This window comes from Pempheris klunzingeri, chromosome 22 (genome assembly GCF_042242105.1).
Source record: "Pempheris klunzingeri isolate RE-2024b chromosome 22, fPemKlu1.hap1, whole genome shotgun sequence".
Lineage (NCBI taxonomy): Eukaryota > Metazoa > Chordata > Actinopteri > Acropomatiformes > Pempheridae > Pempheris > Pempheris klunzingeri.
In genome coordinates, this window is record NC_092033.1 from 2,127,280 (window position 1) to 2,145,407 (window position 18,128).

Below are 18,128 nucleotides of genomic sequence, written 5' to 3' on the forward strand. Positions count from 1 at the left end.
ACCAAATTAATATGTAAAACTTGTTCTGAAAACCAGACGGCAGGGATGTGACACAGCTCGCCATCTGGCAGCCGTTGTCCTCATTTCTTAGGAAGCCCTCGCCACAGCTGACTGTGTTTATAAACACGCCACTGGTCTGTTCCCAGCGCTGAAGTCGCGCTCAAGGACTGATTTTCCTCTTCGCCGGCAGCTTTCTGATACCAGCGACAAAAGCCAAAGATCAGAGGCAAACCGGTGGCTCCGTGACGATGCGTCAGCTGTTCAAAGACGCAATCAGAGAGCTCGCCGCCGCCTGAAAGATATCAAACAGGCTAAATATCTGGTCGTGTCAGGGAGCTATTTAACGAGCTATTGGCAGTTAGAGCAGAGAGAGCGTGGGAGCATCGGGGCAGCAGCCAGAAACGCACCGCTTTGTCCCTTTTCGCCGCGAATCATGGCACAAACAACTTGGGGCGCTCTTGTCTCGCACAGATCCAGACAGAAAAGTCTCCTGTCCGGCTCCTGGATTCACATCGTTCCTGCTGAGAGGATTCCTAACGTGTGAGCTCCTGTCGCTGATCAGTCAGACACGAGACAGGAAGCTGTAGCGTGAGCGGTCCGGCTCTCAGCGCTGTTACTGCAGAACTCCTAACATAGCTAGTAAAAGCGAGGTGGACCACATATGGGCTGTTAAGGTGGCAGGAAAACCTTTGATACTCAGCTGAACACACCGTTTAATCCATTCTTTATACTTTACTTTTAGGAAAAACTGGGGGGGACAAACACCGTCCTCCAAACTCCTCAAATGCTGAGCATCACTTTGATGCCTGGTGCACAAAAGTTAACAGACCTGCCGTGCCTAGTTACTGTTGCTGAGCCATGAGTGGACAATCGTTGTGCAGGGAAGGGGTTTGGCGAGAAGTCAATGAAATCTCCTCAGCGCTGAATAGTTTACTCCACACTTTACACAGTTTGTTCTCCTCGTCAGGCTGCAGTTCAGACCAGAGACGACGGCTAAAGACAGTTTACGGTGTCACAGTAACCTACATTAGGAAACAAACCTTCCTCAGACACGTCACTCTGCGCTGACCCACATCCATACCATCAGTTTTTTCTTTTAAATGCTTGTTGTATTTGGCAAAATGTTTTGTTTCCCGACCCACAGTGAGAGCCCGACCAACCTCGGCAGCCACGTTGCCCAGCGTGTCCAGTCCGAGCTGTCGGAGTGAGATGAGGTTACAGTGGGCACAGAGCAAAAGGAAGCGCAGGCACGTTCGGTTGGCCGCCAGCAGCTTGACGTTGGCCTCCTCGAAGGAGAGGTTTCGCAGGATAACGGCAATCTGCAGCACCCGCTGGGCCTCCATGTCGCTGATGCCCTGGGTCCGCGGCGGGTGGAAGAGGCTGTGCCAGCGCTCCTCGCACGACGTACCGTCTGCAAACAGAGCAACAGGTCAGAGCTCCAGGCGAGAGAGAGGTGAGCACAACGAGCGCAAGAAGAGAAAAATCACCACACTGAAGTCTGAATATATATGAACTGAAAATAGTGTATTGATTTGCTTCCTGAACCAACACCTTTATTTGGGTTCTTCTTATTTGTCTTTTTGTACAGTTTCTTTACTACTAGAGCAGGTGTAATATTTCTGGTGCATCAGTCTAAATATATTCAGCAAATGTGAGTTTCTAGCACCAGTGAGGGAGCGAGGGCTTAAAAACCCGCCCCACTTCTCCTTTACATGATAAAACCTGAAAAGGGAGTCGCTGTAAACAAAGTCTGCACACCTGAGCGTGCTGCAGCATTTTAGGTGTAAATAAACGCGCCCTGGGAGCTCGCTGGAGTGGACCCTTTATTGCTTTCTGTGGCTTTTGGCGCCGAGTGTGTTTACCTTGTGCTGGGCTGCTCTTGTCCCAGATCAGCTCCCTGACTTCGGTGTCCTCCACCACCTCTTTCCAGAACTGTGGAGGAACGGCAGCCGTTAGCAGCACATCTGAGCAGGTACGAGCCACAGGAGGTTAAACTGAAACTTCCCATGCCAAGAATCAAACCTGGTGGAGTCCCCCCTCGACCAGGAGAACTTGCACTGTGCTATTAAGACCCTGGATGAGACGGATCCAACCCTTTTGGATCAGATATCAAATGTCTACTGAAGGAGGCGTAGCTACGACACAGCGCCGTCGTGACGGAGAATAAATTAAATACTTCTTTACTACATAAACTGAATTGACCTTAATTCTGCGTCAGACCAAACTGCTCTATTTGGCACCGATCCTCATGCTGTGAGGTCTATCTATCTATAACAGCCATGTGTAGAAGTACTTATTTAGCAGACAAAACAAGTCACACAAATAAAGATTTCTTTTTTACTTTACCCTGACAAAGTCCCGAGAGGTTTTTTCCTTCCAGTCCGTCCCGAAGACCCCGGAGAAGCTGCCTAGCGCTACAGAGGCACAGAGGGAGGGTCAGAGCAGAGCATCAGCTTCAGTTCACTAGTGTTTGTCTCAACTGCCTTCCTCATTAACGCCCCCCCCCCATTGATAAATGACATTTAGGAGGTGCTGAGAACAGAGAACCTTTGATCCTACAACAAAGAGGTGAAGAAAAGGCTGCACAATTAAAATTACAGGTATTATAACTAATCAAACTGTCAGCTTATAGCAGAAATGTTCAATCTTTCACTTATTAAATGTGGAAAAATCAAGTGTGTAAAGTTACAGATGGAAGAAGGTTTGTACAGAGCACAGTCTGGGGACGTACAGTCGTCGAAGACGCCGGCGTGGGCCAGCAGCAACGTGACCAGTTTGGGGTCCTTGTCCAGCTGCATGGCGTGCTTGCTCTCGTTGGAAAGCAGAGTGCAAACGTTAACAGCAAAGTCCACTTCGTTGGGTAGGCCCGAGAGGAGGGAGAGCACCAGTTTGTTGTAGTCGCACGGCGGAACGAAATCCGAAGACAGTCCATAACTTTGGCGGAGATAGTCTGTGAAAAAAGAAGAGATATCTTTAACTCTGTGTTTGCTGCAGGTCTCCATACGATGGCAGACACCCGCTGACTGGAACGTGTCCAGCAGCAGCAGGACCGTTTTACTTACTATATGATAAAAATCTATATAACCCGGCTGGAGAACAGGCCCTCAAGAAACGTCTCATAACAGGGAAAATACACACAACACTCAGTGTTTAAAGCCAAGAGAAGCATTACAACGCTGACGACCAGAGCAAGAGGAAACACAAATGGCTTTAAGGTACACAGAGTCACGCTAATGATGTGAAATATAAACCGCTGTCATGGCGTTTGGCCCAAAACGTTTGTATCTGGAGGAGCCAGAGAGGAAACAAAGCAGGAGATGAACGGCAGCAAGGTTTTTATGTGAACACAGCGACGGAGGAAGACGCTGGCTCAACTCGGATTTATTTCTCCTTTAAGCAGAGTTTAAGCAAACCAAATGGGGCATCAACTTAGTCTGAAGAGCTTGGAACTGGTCTTGACTGAGCGACATGAATGTTCTCCAACTTTTAATTGTGTTTGTTTGTGGCTCAGTCAACCTCCACGATGGGCTTTTTATAATTAAAAGGCTTCTAATCTTAAATAGTGGGGGCCCTGCTGAATGTTAGTCAGCCGCTCTTAGCGACAGATGATCCAGGATGTGTGAGTGCGGTCATTTTGTCAACAAAGACCCCGTTTCCTCTCATCCCGGGGTTTGATTTTCTGCTATCAATCACTTTGCGTGCATGAGTGTCATTTTTCCACACAGTGAATATTTCAATTTGGTGCAGGATCTTTGTAGACCGCCGCCTCTGGAAACCAATCATAAAGCAGAGAGGAGTCCTGCTGAGTGAATTTGATTTCCATGCTGAAAAGGTTTGTGCCGGCGATGTAATTCAGCCGAGCTGCTATTATAGCAGCGACAGCTCCATTCAGGATGTGCCTGTGTGTGTTCGTCCTGCAGCACCTGCAGCGAGCCGCCACAGTGCAGAGGTGCAGAGGACGGATGTACCGCACCGACAGACGGGGGCTTTATGAGCTGAATTAAAGGCCGTCAACCAAAACACGAGCAGCTCTTCGAATGTGGGAACGAGATGCTTCTCCTTTATAATATTCAGAATAATCAACTGAGCCTCTTTGGGCTGCTGGGTGAATAAAAGCAGCCGCGTCACATTGGTTTTTTTCATTACTTTAATGTTTTCTAGACGCGATACACACAGCTCCAGCCCCAGTAAGTTCACCACTGACTGTAAATGAACTGCCCGACACCTAACGACAGGCACAGTCGGTTTAAAGCTTTATTGCTGAAAACAGGCTGCCTGTCTGAGAGCGAAAAAACCAAAACAATGAGCTGAAAGACGCTGTAAGCTGTCACATACAAGTTGTATTTGTAAAAGAAAAAATACATTGATTCTAGCAGCTTTAAGCCAGGTACCGATTAATACTGAGAGTTCATTAAAAAAAACGTATTAAATGTGTTTGTACAAAGTATGCAAACAAAATAAAGCAGCAGTACAGTGTTAATTAACACCAGTTCGATGAACCTATGAGATCTGTGCTCCTCTCCACAGTCCAGTGCTGAAAACAGGTCATCTGGCTGCAGCGTGAGAGAGCGCCGCCGGCTGGACCGCCACAGAGCGGTGAGAGGCGCTACCTTAGCGTGTTAGAAATGTACATATAAAGCTTCTCTTATGGAAGAAAAACGTGTGTTGGTCTTTTTTTTTAAAGTTGGTCACATGTATTCGTTCATTCATTATAACAGTGTGTTTGTTCTGCTGGACGTGTCTGCAAAGAAAAGGTCCACGCATGAGGCATCATCACTCAGAGCAGCCGAAAACTTACTATAACAAGCTTTCAGAGAACTGCAGAGTCAGCTGTTTGGAGAAAAATCACTGCGATCTTTATTGTCTGACTCATCTGGGTAGCGAGTGAGAAAAGCCGAGATGCAGCAGACAAAGTTCACCACTGTTCACCGAGCGGCCTCGGTCACGTTTCGGAGACAATTAGCGGGCGGTGGGCCGGCTGCTGGAGAGAAAGAGCCTGCAACTAAAAGGCCGGAGGCTCGAATCTAAACTGAGGTGGAGGGAAAAACCAACAAGAGCCTCCTCCTTCCCTTCGATAACTGCTGCCAGGACAGTCAATTAGCTGAGAGAGCGCTCAGCAGTCAGCGCTGCAGCACTGTGAGGCTAATGGGCAGCGTGTGTGTGAGCGGGCTGAGACAACACAGGCAGGAGCGTGGCCTTGGCCGAGTGCACAGAAACATTCAGTTTGACATATGATGTGGTTACTCAGAGGCCGCTCTTTCACCGTGACAGCGGCGGCACGCTCGGCTTTAACAGATTATTAGTCAGCGCTTAGGTGTGCGAGTGTGTGGGCAACGAAGACGAAATTAAAAATAATAATAATAAAAGGCATCACCGCCGACTGCAGACGAACGCTCCGCAGCCTTGATTCAAACACGGCAGCTCTTTGAATTAAATGAGTCACAGTGTAATAAAAGTGATGAATGTGATGTGCGGGAAGCAGAAGCAGGAGAGTGAGCCGGTCAGACGGCAGAAAGTCTCTTGTTCGACGCGTCACAGGTAAAAACATTTCTGCTAAACTCCGAGCTTCGCAGTAATTGTGCTCATGGTGTGAAGGAAAAGCAGGCGTTGCTGAGCCACAGTTAAAGAAAACAGCCAGATGAGACGATGGGGATGTTCAATAGTCGGTGTGACAGTTCAAGAGCACCTGCGTCAACAGATTTTGAATAAAAATCACCATGGAGATCATGTGCTTAAAACACCAGGTAAAAACAGACAAAAAAAAAGGACTTTCACTGTTGCTGTTCTCTCACCGAACAAAAAGCAACGTATCCCTGCAGTTTGACACCAATTCACATCCTATTTTTCAGAGTATTCCTGCGCACGCTCGGCACTAGATCTTCCTGAATTATGTGCAGGAATGCAGAAGTTCTACAGGTGAGAAAAGTTGTGTGATAACTCAACAATGATTTACCGTATTTACCGGACTATAAGCCGCTTCTTTTTTCCCACGCTTTGAACCCTGCGGCTTTTACAACGATGCAGCTAATCTATAGATTTTTCTTCGCTAACGTTTCAGTGACGGTTTCAGTGCACAGGAGGAGGATGAGTAAAAACATTAATGACTTTTCTGTTTTGTTCGATCAGCCGTTTTACAGGCACCGTTTGGAAACAATTAAGGTATGTAAATAAACATTTACAAAATCTTTCTGTGTAAATATCTCATTTCACAACGTATATATCTGCGGCTTATAGTCTGGTGCGGCTAATATATGTACAAATATTTTTCTCTTTTAAAATTTAGTGGGTGCGGCTTATATTCCGATGCTCTCTATAGTCCGGTATATATGGTATATTTCATGTATCATGCACCATATGCACTCCTGTAGCTTTCGCCTGAAATAGAATAAAGTAAAATCAAAAATGAAGTAATGCTCCAGTGGGCTCCACCAGAAAGCAAAAAATAAAATGTACCAACAGATGACAAAAAATGTCACTTTACAAAGAAACTATTTCACCTGTACTAGTTTGAACTGTATGAATCAGAACAATCTGAGGTGGTGAAGCTTTAACTAGTTAAAGTAACAGTTAGATATTTTGGGAAAAGTGCATCCTGTGCAGTAAATATACTGTATACAGCCCGTTAGCTTAGCTTAGCCACCACCAAATAACAAAATCCACCTCTGTATTTCACTGATTAAGATAAAATACTTTCAGAAATTAATGGACACAAAAACCCAAGTGGTGAAACGCCAAATGGACATTTTACGTGTCCGACACTCGAGCTTTGAGCTTTGGATGTGCTGGAAGTCGCAACAAACGTCTCACACACGTCTCTGATGACGTGACGCTTTGCCGCGTGAGGATTAAGTGTTTGGCTCGGCCACGGGGTCACAGAGAAAGACACGGGAAGAAGTTCAGACAGAAAAATGAGAAACTGAACAAAAGAAACTGAATCCAGACGTGAGCGAGAAGGGGACAGGAGGGAAAAGAACAAGACAACGTCTGAATACTGAGACCACAGGAAGCAGAGTCTCTGCCTACCTGATACAACATGTTGCTGGTAGTTATAAGAGCTGGGAATTGCACCGATTGGAAGAGAGGCTTTGGGGTTCCCCGGCTGCGCTTCTTCATCATCCTCGCCGAAGTGGTGGACTTTCTCATACTTCTCCAAGTATCTGCGGAGGAAGATAAAAAAAAGAAGAGGAGGAAAATGAGCCGAGAGTTGCTTGGTGTGAATTCTGCTGTGAATTTGTGCTCTACTCTCTTTCCAAGACTTGAGTGGCTGCAGAGTTGTCGTTGTTTTTTTGTTGTTGTTTTAACTCGGGCACATTTATGTTGCAGCGTTCTGTCCCTGTGATACCGAGTACAAACTCCCAGATAGCCACTGGCAGCCTCAGTGTATTCTGAAATCTAAGTGGGAAAAGCTTCAATCGACTAAACATCAAGACGAACAAATGTCCCCCGTTAATAAGCGACATTTTATTCCACCGTCTCCTCCTCTAGTTTAGCACGACATCACGAAACAGAACGTCAAACTACTCCAGGATGGTTAGATTTAAAAAACAAAACAAAACACACAGCTTTAAAATGCAGATCAAAGTAACAGAGTGCAAACAGCCGTTATATCGCTCTCTGCACACACACACCAGACTACATTCACAAAAACAGCAATTTAAGCAGGAGTTGCTGGTCTATCACCGTCTTTGTCAGTTAGTTTGTCTGTGATGTTGTGTGACTTTGGTGTTTTTAAAAGGGTTAGTTTGGATCAAACTCGACATTTGTGCAACACACAATAACACAAAACCTAACCGGTTCAGGCAGCGACTAACCAGCAACTCCTGTGTTCTGCAAAGCAAAATTACTGTTTTTATCAGTAAAGTCTGGCGGACGACTACAATGGCTATTTCTGGTTAAACAAAAACAATCTTACAGGTCTGTCCAGCTATTTTAAACCCAAAATATGTTTAAAAGAAAATATGGCTCAGCTTTGAAAATACCAGACTTATCCTTCAAGTAAAGCCTCTATAAAGTCACTTAAATCTTGTGCTGTGCTTGAAAATGAGCATCAATATGCAAAACTCCTTAATTTGGATTTTTAGATAATTTGCAAATACAAATTATTCATAGCAGAGATGTTAAAGAGAGGAAATATTAGATTAAATAAGATTTGGAGGGAAAACGACCTTGTTGTTGATGCCACATAGGAAATCTGAGTTTCACAGCTTTAAGGTAAATCAAAAAAATACACACATACAACCAAAGGAGACTACTTGTCTGATGCAGAAGAAGTCATGACAATGGAGGTTGATTCATGTGAGCGTACAGAGCAGCCTGATGTGACCTCAGCACAGCGAGTCAAACGTCCCTCCTACACTGCTTATGATTCGATGGAAGTTTTGGAACAACAGGCCACTGTTTTCTCAAGCTTATCAGCTGGAGGGATTTAAATGACTACGGCGTAACCCGGTCGAGCCAGAAACGACAAACGGATGAAGGAGGAATCAACAGATTTGGAGGGAAAAGGACCTCCAGTGCTGTCCGGCTGGTCTGGGAGTCACCACGGCAACGAGCACTCACACTCACACGCGCTGGAGAAAAGTCAAAAAATAAAAACCACCGTCCTTTTATTGCTCCGCACACTCAGAGTCAGCTGCACGGCTCAAAAGTTTCTTTCTAAAATGCAGTTTGACAGCCACCGCGGTGAGCTTTCACCTGCTCTGCCGGCTCAGGGAGGCGTTTTCTAGCTGTGGTCATCACTCCTACCAAGCCCACGGTGCTTTCAAAGACTCGCACGTGTTAGGTGATCCACTTTAGAAAGCGAGGCTAAAAATTAACCCAGCGTGGAGCACCATCAGTCAGCAATGTGACTGAGCTGGAGAGCACCAGAAAATGACTCCACAAACTGTCAGCAGGCACAAAAACAAACATTTTGGCAAATTTTTTCCAGACTCCTACCTGCTGGAAATCTAACTGGTCCATATGGTGTTTAAATCATTATATATTCTACAATTATTCCTCACAGCAACATATTCAAGAGCATAAGTGACCCAAAAACTTGTAAACTTCATCAATAAACACCAGATTGAACAACACTTCAGGAAATCAGGAAGGCTAATCAAACCACCTTTAACACAAACACACAAATGGGGTAATCTAAATAAAACCACTTCTCATCCGAGCAGTGAAACAGCATCAAACATTCTTCTTGAGAAGTTTGCACTCGACTTGGGGGGGAAAAAACAAAATAAAACTCTCCGCGAGCATGCAGCTGCCAGTTTAGGCTTTCTCGGATTTGTTAAAACGCCTCATAATGATGCTGAGAAATCCGCCAGACAAACAAAAACACACGCACGCAGCGAAATACCTCGGCAGTCATAGCGTGGTGAACCCTGCCTGTGTGGCAGTGAGTCACCCAGCGAGAGAGCGAGCGCCTGTTTCTGAATGAGGCCCCGCTTGTTCATCGTGGCCAAGGTAATCCCCCGTCCGCTGGCTGCCGGGTGACACGCCGGACTATAAATACACTCAGCCTTCATTTGTAGAGAGAGAGAGAGAGAGAGGGGGAGTGAGAGTGAGAGTGAGAGCGGGAGAGATAGGGCCCCAGTCCCGCCTGCAGCGTCATCAACCGCCGTCTGGGCACAAGCAAGAATAAGAGACGGGAGGGGGCTCGCTGCAGATGCTCATGTGTGTGACACTTCCCCTTTTCCATACATGCGTGAGGAGGGGAGTGCCAGGCCCCTCCCACTTCAGCTTCAGCAGCACGTGACCACCAACCGTTTAGGGAAATGTGTGTTTCATCCCTGCTGATACTGAGGTGTGTTTTCCCTCCAAACCACTACAACAGGTGCAGAAGTGACCCGGCACGCCTCGAGATGAGGAAACAGAAAGCTGCAGACCAGCCGCCATTACTTACTGTGTTATTTACAGTCACCTGGACCACACACACACTCTCCTGCTTCCATCATTCTCATCTGCCATGCTGGCCAAATGCCCTCAGTGTGTTTGGGTGTGGGAGTTTATTGCCCCCTGCTGGACGGACACACACACGGATGGACACACACACACACGGACGGACACACACACACACACACACACACACACACACACACACACACACACGCACACACACGCACACACACGCACACACACGCACACAGGGATTTAATAGAGCCTGCTGTCCAACGCAGGCCCAGGGTGCTTTGCTTTGTCAATAATCGTGGGACTGTGTGCTGAGCCAAATCAGAAAATACTGTATGTGTTGGATTGTTTCCAGAACTGACCGTTCTTTGTGGTTGTGAAGTGACGGCATCCATATGAACAACATGGCTCGTGAACGCCAACTTAAAGGATCGTTAAACATGTTAAAACATATTTTGGGTGCAAAATCACTGGCAGGTACAAGAACTTTTGGAACTGGTCCGGTTGATCTGCTGAGAGCAAGTGACCATTTCTTCAGGGTAACTGCGCTCCATCAAATCACGTCCACTAAAAGTGCTTGTTTTTGCCGCTAACAGGCTCAGATTGTTATTTTAAGTGTCTGTATGGATCCTTTCTATAATGTTGTCAGAGATAGACCTGGAAGATCCTTTTAGTTTGACCAGAAACAGCTGTTCCGTTACAGAGTTTAAAGCCACCAGACTCCATTGACAAAAACAGTAATTTTACAGGGTAGTTGCTGTTCTACTGCTCTCTCTGTCAGTTTGTTTGCGTTATTGTGTGACTTTGGTGTTTTAAAGGGTTCATTCGGATCCAACACAATGCTTGTGTAGCACACCATAACACAAACAAACCAACCAATGGAGGCGGCAGTCAACGAGCAACTGTACTGTAAAAATTTTGTTTTTGTCAATGGAGTCTTGTGGCTGTGAGCTGAGTGCTATAAAAGCATTTTGCAATTAAACCAAAAGGATCTTCCAGGTCTCTCTCTGTAGGGATCCTTTCCATGATGTTGTCAGACACTTAGAATAACACTCTGAGCCTGTCAGTGGTAAAAACAAGCACTTTTAGTGGACCTACTGTGATCTGGAGCAATTGTCCCAAAGGATCCAGTTGCAGCCATTGTAGCTCCTTCCCCTCCTGTTCTCTGCTGCAGATAGAGGCAAAGTTTTTGCACCTACCAGTCATTTTTAACCCAAAACATGTAAAAGTAGGGCCCAGGTTTAAAAATATAACACAAGAAATAGACTAACCTCTTATTATTTGACTGCAATACTGACACACGGTGCTCTAATGGTATTCCTTTGACTCATTAAAGTGCAAAGGAGGAATCACGGAAAGGTCAGCACAAAAAAAAAAAACATCCCTAACTAAAACAACTCTCTTATAAGTGCAAGCATTTCCATTTCTGCTATCAGCCTGGTTAATCTCAATGGTTAGCTGCATTTCCTGTGTTCACATTGGGGGTGAGGTGATACTTGTCAGGAAAAGATGCACTGGGTGTCACACGCCTGAGGTCTGAAACAGGTTGGGAGCTTCCAGCGACTCACTCTGCTTATTATCTGGTCACCTTTACAACATCAGACAATCGGCCCAGTGAATGCACCTGCTATCAGTTATTTTGATTATTTTTCCACACTGCAATTACCTCCATTTTATATTTTTACTTTATGTTTATGTTTCTTGATTATGCACCAAGGTACCAAAGCATAATTCCTCTTGCACGGCAACAAACCTCAGTGTGTCTACATGTACCAACCAAGTGAGATAAAAGACTTTTAAGACTTCTTAATCTATTGTTTAACTTAGCTTCAGACCAATTTTGGAATTAAAAATACATATACTGACAGTTTAAAGGAATAATTGAGGCAGTGAAAGTAACTGGTTCAGCTAATAGATTTATTAATGTGTAAAAAATATATTTGTCCTTAATGATATTAATCACTACAAATAGAGTCTCAGATGTTTTTTTTACATTTTGAAGACCTTCCCAAACAGAATTTTTGTTATTTTATAATTTTATATTATATTATTTATATTTTCTAGATTATATGTTTAAGGCTTCTTACTAGTAAATGTGAATTTAAGACATTTTAAGGACCTGCAGCCGCCCTGAAACCTGATTCTTTTAGTTTAAACCTGCATAATGATCACAGCTTATTGTTCACAGTCCTAAAAAAACATGTGCTTTTAATTTTGCTTTAGTTCTTCATGTTTTTTTGCAGTAAAATGATCATTTCTTTGCCCGTATCACACAACTCTACTCTAGTTTTTCATAATATTGTTAGGAACAGTGTGGAGAAAATAACACTTGTGTTAGCCTATGAATGGAGCATCACTGGTGATAATGCCCACCTTAAAATCAGCCTGCAAGGTTCACCGAATTGTTAAGAGACGCACGCCTGGGCCGGCTCAGACCAAAACACTGGTTCCTTTTCCTCGGGAAAGACTAAATGCAGAGAACAAACTCTGATTGTGTTAAATATGCACTTAGGAAGTACAGCGATTCTACTCCTGCTGAAGAGCTGCAGCCTCCAGAACAGCCAGAGCAAACATTTTAACCACATCACCGGTCTAATGAAGGGTAACGCCAGATTCAAGGTCCACTGTCAAGTACAAGGCAGATCGGTCCATCTGCTAGTTAGCGAGGAGACTGAGAGAAGGAGATTAGGCTATCAGTGGTGGCCAACGCTGCTGGAGGGCAGGTCAAATTACAGACGAGCCAAAAACAAAGTCTCGAGAGCCTTCAGATGTTATCTGTGATAGCAAGTTTGCTCTGCCGCTCTCATTTTGTTTGAGGTCTCTTGTTATGCTGAATAAAAAGGCACGCAGGTCCACACGGCCTCGTCTTTATCCATAACCGCTCGTCATCCGAGCATCTCTCAAGTCTGAGCGGCAGCCCGGGTGAGGCGGGGGAATACAAACACGGCTAATGCGAGCCAGATCAAAGGCCACTCCGTCCAGATGTTTCAGACGAGCGCGCCGAGCCTGTCGACGAACGCGGGGAGGCAGAGCAGGAGAGCAACGAGCGTGATGGTACCCAGAATAATCTCATGACCAGGTGTGAAAGTGAGCCCCCGCCAAGCAGAGCGAGGCAGTGAAATGTGTCTGTGGTGTGAGGCTGGGCGACACTTCAGTGTTTTCTGTTTTCCGTGTAAAAATACCACGTTTCTTTTACTTAATTAGACGACTAAATCAGCTGGAAAATGATTTAAGTGTGTTATCTGAAAAGCACGACTTTTGACACGACATGCAACATTACCCGGGCAGTTTGGCACCATTAGCTCACAGCGTTACTTTAGCTCATAAATAGATGAGTGGATACATTTATAGATGGAGGGGGGAGCCAAATATTTAATGTCTGTGAGACATTTTCATTGGTCAATTTCAACTTTTTCTACAGGACAACCTAAATGAAGGAAATGCCTGTTGTTTGATATGCAGACAGGAGATCTTCACGACAGATGAGTCTATTTATTTGACTTATTTTCAGTATAAAAAACAATTAAATAAGTTGGATTACTGTTGATTATAATCCACTTGCAGCTGGCTGGTAAATAGAGGAAAAAAAAAGCACGTCATGCTCAGATTCACATGACAACTAAAATGCTGTCTAATCGCCGGGGTCGTGAGAATTTCGGGGCCTAAACGTGGGGTCACGGGCTGCTAACGGCTGAGAAACACACAGGCAGCTACCGAGGATTAATATTAAAACGAGAAACACTCAGATATCCACCGATATGAGTGAACCTGTGACTGATCTGTTCAGGTGGCAGATAGAAGTGTGGTGGAATAATTTTGCTGTACAGCAGCATGTTCGGCTCTGAAGAAGACAGATTGCTTGGCGGTGGTTGATTCAGCAGAAATAAGTAGAGTCAGGAGCTGGTTTCTTTCTCTATCATCACTGTGGACAGTAAAGCAGTCCTTGGCAGGAGAGCTAAAAGCCTAACTTGCTTATTATATAGCGTGGGTCGAAAGGTGAAATCGGATTTGTACTCTACTACTGCAACCAAACACTGATGAATCAAAATAGCGTGAATAGACAGACAGCTACATGTGCTCTAGAAATCAAGGCTGGGTGTGAAAATGCCAAAAGCCGTCTGAGTGTCTATTACTCGTCACTATACGACAGGGCAACGTTCACCTCAACTTCTTTCTTTTCTCTTTCTTTCTTTTCCACCCATGTGTGCAGACCTCAGCGAGACGATGTTTATGGCAGATTTGCGGCAGCACAGAGAATTAAGTGAGCGGTTCCTTGATGTCAGCGCCTCCTGGGCCTGATTTCCTCCCGGTGGGGATGCAGCGGAGAGGGCAAACAAAGGTTGAACCGGGCTATCTGTCACCTGACTTGGCTTCTGCGTTCAGCGTGCTGCAGTTGGGAAAAGGAGCAGCGGCAGAGGCCTCGTTTCTAAACATCGCTCGCTCGCTCCGGAGCTGCGGCGTGCACCAAGACCAGCCGGCTGGTGTGAAGTGAAAAAAAAAGAAAATCAGGACTCCTCTGCCAAGTGAGGGTTGAGAGCTTAGTGCAAACCACTCCCAAATCACATGAAACTACTAATGGAGCAGGAAAACCAGGGAGATGTGAAATAGGACTGACTGAGAATCATCCAAATCAGTGTAGCCGCAGGAAAACTGGAAGCAGCCGATAGTAACCTTAACCCAATAATCCACAGAGGAGGAACAAGAACGTACAGCGAGTAGAAAACAAACACGTCTCCTCAGACAATTTTCATGTTACGTTGCCCTGTAGCCTGGAATTCAAATGCATTAAATCTATGCAGTTAATCTAATCTAGACACAACACAACACTTGACCACTTCAAGGTGAAAGAAAGAACTTTTCTAGAATTAGTTAGACGATAAATTAACAATTGAAATAACTTGATTTGGTAAGTATAAAGTATTGAAACACCACTTATCTCCTCTGCAAGAGTTTAAAGGAAATCAATGCAGGACACACTCTGCAAATAAAGATGGACGACGCGTCTCTCTTTCTCCTAAAATAAAGGCCAAATATCGTGGAAACAGGTGCTGCTGACGCCCGAGTCTGCCGCGTTATCAAGGTCCCGCCCACACGCCAATCGTAGGTTAGGATGAGCTGTCAATCATGACATCACTGTGACTTCTTATACAGCTTTACATAACTAATTGTAGCCAAACTGATCAGGTAAGTTAACAGGTGAACATACATCAGCGTGGTTAGTGCTCAAACCATCTTAAGGGAAAATGTTTCTCATGTACTACGATTTATTTTCAGTATCATCTGTACTTCAGCCAGCCACCAGGGGGCGATCAATGTGTTATGGCTTCAATTTTTTTTTTTTTTGGGGGGGGGGGCTGTCATGTCATCCATCTTTATGTATTCTCATTAATGTGGCATCACAGCACACAGGAGCAAAAACAGCAGCACAGCCTCTAAAGTCTCCTGAAATAAGTCAGAGGGAACGAGAACATCAGAGTTGGAAGATACCTGAAAACACCATCAGAGTTTTGACTGAGTGTACGAGTTTTATTTTGTTTGCTGAGAAGAGGAGCACCTTCAACAGCTACAGATGTCAAATTACGTTAAACAAAATGCTTCCAAACCAGATCTGCCTACTTTCTAATTCATTTTGGCGTGAGATTCGTTATCAATGAAGTCGCTGCACTTTATGAGCACACCCTCTGTGACATCAGGGGGTCGGGGTCGTCGCTCCTCAACCCCCGAGGCCACGACAATGATCCTGGTCAATGATGAGAAATTAGATCATTCTTATTGATCTACGGCAGAGGTGCTTTCACATACTAAAGGGCATTTCATCTTCTGACACCTTGGCAGCTAAATTAAGATATTAGCCAATGAGCTGAGCTTAGCACCCATGCATGATGCACTAAAGGAGCATAATACAGTCTGCTGGACTTTAAGCAGCCGTCAAATTCATGCCAGACACATTAAAGAACAAATTTGAAATCAATGGATTGTTGATTGAGTTGAACATAGTGTCGTGTATGCACACACGGACAGAAAGTACATCAACAGGATCAATAAAACAGGACGACACACTCCCCTCCATTCAAAGTGGGAGACCAAAATAGTTCAGTTCAAACACCGGACCGTTCTGAACACTTGTGTACGGAGCGGTTCAGGAAGTGAATCCCATTCTGGGTTTGTATGGGAGCTTGGAGACTCTCCTTGAGGGTGAGGCTTTGTTGTAACAACCTGTAGCAGAGACCGACTGACACGGACAGACAAGCCGAGCACTGGTGCAGAGCATCAGGACAGACGGCGTGGACCGACCGTCCAACCACTGACTAAAAACAACTGGTGAGTCGTGAAAGCAGTGAAGATTTTGTTGCTGCTAACTGCTTTTTCAAGCATCCAATAACCAATAACAGACTGCTGAACTGAACCTCTCACGTCCCTGGCTCCGTTTCCAGAAAAGAAGAAATGGAGAGATTATTGGATCTGGGGAGATTTTTCTAAAAGGTAGCTGCGCCGTTGTTGAATCCACTTAGAGGAAAGACTGCATCATGATTAAAAAGTGGATGACATTTGGCACCACTACCAAAAATCAGCCCCAACTAGACGACCAGGTGACGAGACATTAAGTCAGAGAAGCTAAGGGGACTCCAACAGCAACCTTGAAATACCTACAAGGTTTTCTGGCCAACAGAGGGCAACATCTGCATCACACAACAATAATCAGTCACTGCGCACATCTGGCCTGTTTGGGAGGCGGCAAGAAAAAGGCTGTTTCTGAAAAAAGGTGGAAGTCCGTTTAAAAAGTCTGCAAAGAGACACCTTGATGATGCAGCAACAAACTGGCAGAAGGTTTTGTGATATGATGAAACATCAGCCAAAAAACAAACAACACTGTCCATCACCAAAACTAAACCATCCAGACTGAAGCACAGATGGAGTTAAATACAGGGAGACTCTGGGGAGGAGCCTGAGGATGTCCCCAAAAAGACCAAAGATGGGTCATAAATCCACTCTCAAACAGGACAATGACCTAAAGCAGAAGGCCGGAGCTACTATAAAGTCACTTGCAAAGAAAAAAAGTGGACGTTCTGGAGCAGCGCCGACTTAAATCCAATAGAAAATCTGAGGAATGACATGAAGGTCGCAGTCCGTCAGCGGAAACACTTGTGAAATGTGCAGACTACAACACAAGTAGAAAACTTTGAAGGGGGTGTACTCGTCTATCTGTAGTGTAATACAGTTAGAAAACCCTTTAATTTTCTTTTTACTCAAATCGAACTTTTCAAGGCCTTCAAAGGAAGCTCTGGCCAAGGCATATTTGCCATGTTCATTATTGTATTTCACGCTTGCCTTTGATAAAGCAGCCACGTTTGGCAACATCTTACTGTATGTCCCGCTGATCAATAACTCTCGTTGAAATCTGTGCATTTTTGCTTCAATCTTGCGAACAAGGCGAGCCAAAAAACAGAAAACAGAGCTGTGTTTCAAATGTGCCCTTAGTGTGTCAGTGTGATTTGATGCCAACGCTTTGATCCACTGTGTGAATCCTCCCCCCCCACCACCACCACCACCACCACCACCACCTCCTCCTCCACCCAAGTTGAAATGAAATCAGCGCCATTGGTAGGACTGATGTCAAAGCAGCGCTTCAACAAGTTGAAAACGAGCCGGAAAAATGTTTCTGGCAAGCGTCGCTCACTTATTACCGAGCGACATTCAGATATCAAATAGACAGCAGCAGGAACTGGCACTGAACTCCAGCGCTGCTTATTTCTCTGCTCTGAGTGGGAAGTGCTGACCAGAGAGAAGACTTGGTGAACACACACACACCGTCCTGTATCAGAGAAGCCACATGTTTGATCCCTGCAGAAATGTAGTAACCTTAGAGTAGCTCGTTGGAGACCAAAAGATGCCAAATTCAAGATATCCAACCAACAGCTACAAAGCAGACATCTACACAGTCCTGTAGTTGTCCGTGCGTTCACAAGAGAGTCTGTTATAGTGGTTACGAAGGGGCATTCAACTGGATAATCAAGACCAACACCTGATATTAGCAAACATCCACCCAGCTTAAGTGTCCTTGAGCGAGTCACTGAATGTGAACCAGCTGCAGGGAGGACACATCCGCTGTGTCGCTGCCTGCGACCTCCGACCTGCCTGGATGAGGCCAAACCGAAGATTTCCACCCACCGGTTGATTAGATTATGAGGAAAAACTGGACAGAGAACAACTAATTTCTGTAACGTAATCTG

The 18,128-nt window shown here is 45.1% G+C and overlaps 1 protein-coding gene across 1 annotated transcript in view; it reads right to left on the reverse strand.

Annotated features, from left to right (window-relative positions):
* Window positions 1-18,128, reverse strand: part of arid2 (AT-rich interactive domain 2) — a 36,242-nt gene that overhangs the window by 15,281 nt on the left and 2,833 nt on the right. Inside the window, exons 4-8 of the mRNA XM_070853629.1 lie at window positions 7,024-7,157; window positions 2,732-2,950; window positions 2,347-2,414; window positions 1,863-1,932; window positions 1,161-1,411 (exon numbers count right to left, since the gene is read on the reverse strand). Of these exons, the coding sequence (XP_070709730.1) occupies window positions 1,161-1,411; window positions 1,863-1,932; window positions 2,347-2,414; window positions 2,732-2,950; window positions 7,024-7,157 (742 nt within the window). The remainder of the gene's footprint in view (window positions 1-1,160; window positions 1,412-1,862; window positions 1,933-2,346; window positions 2,415-2,731; window positions 2,951-7,023; window positions 7,158-18,128) is intronic.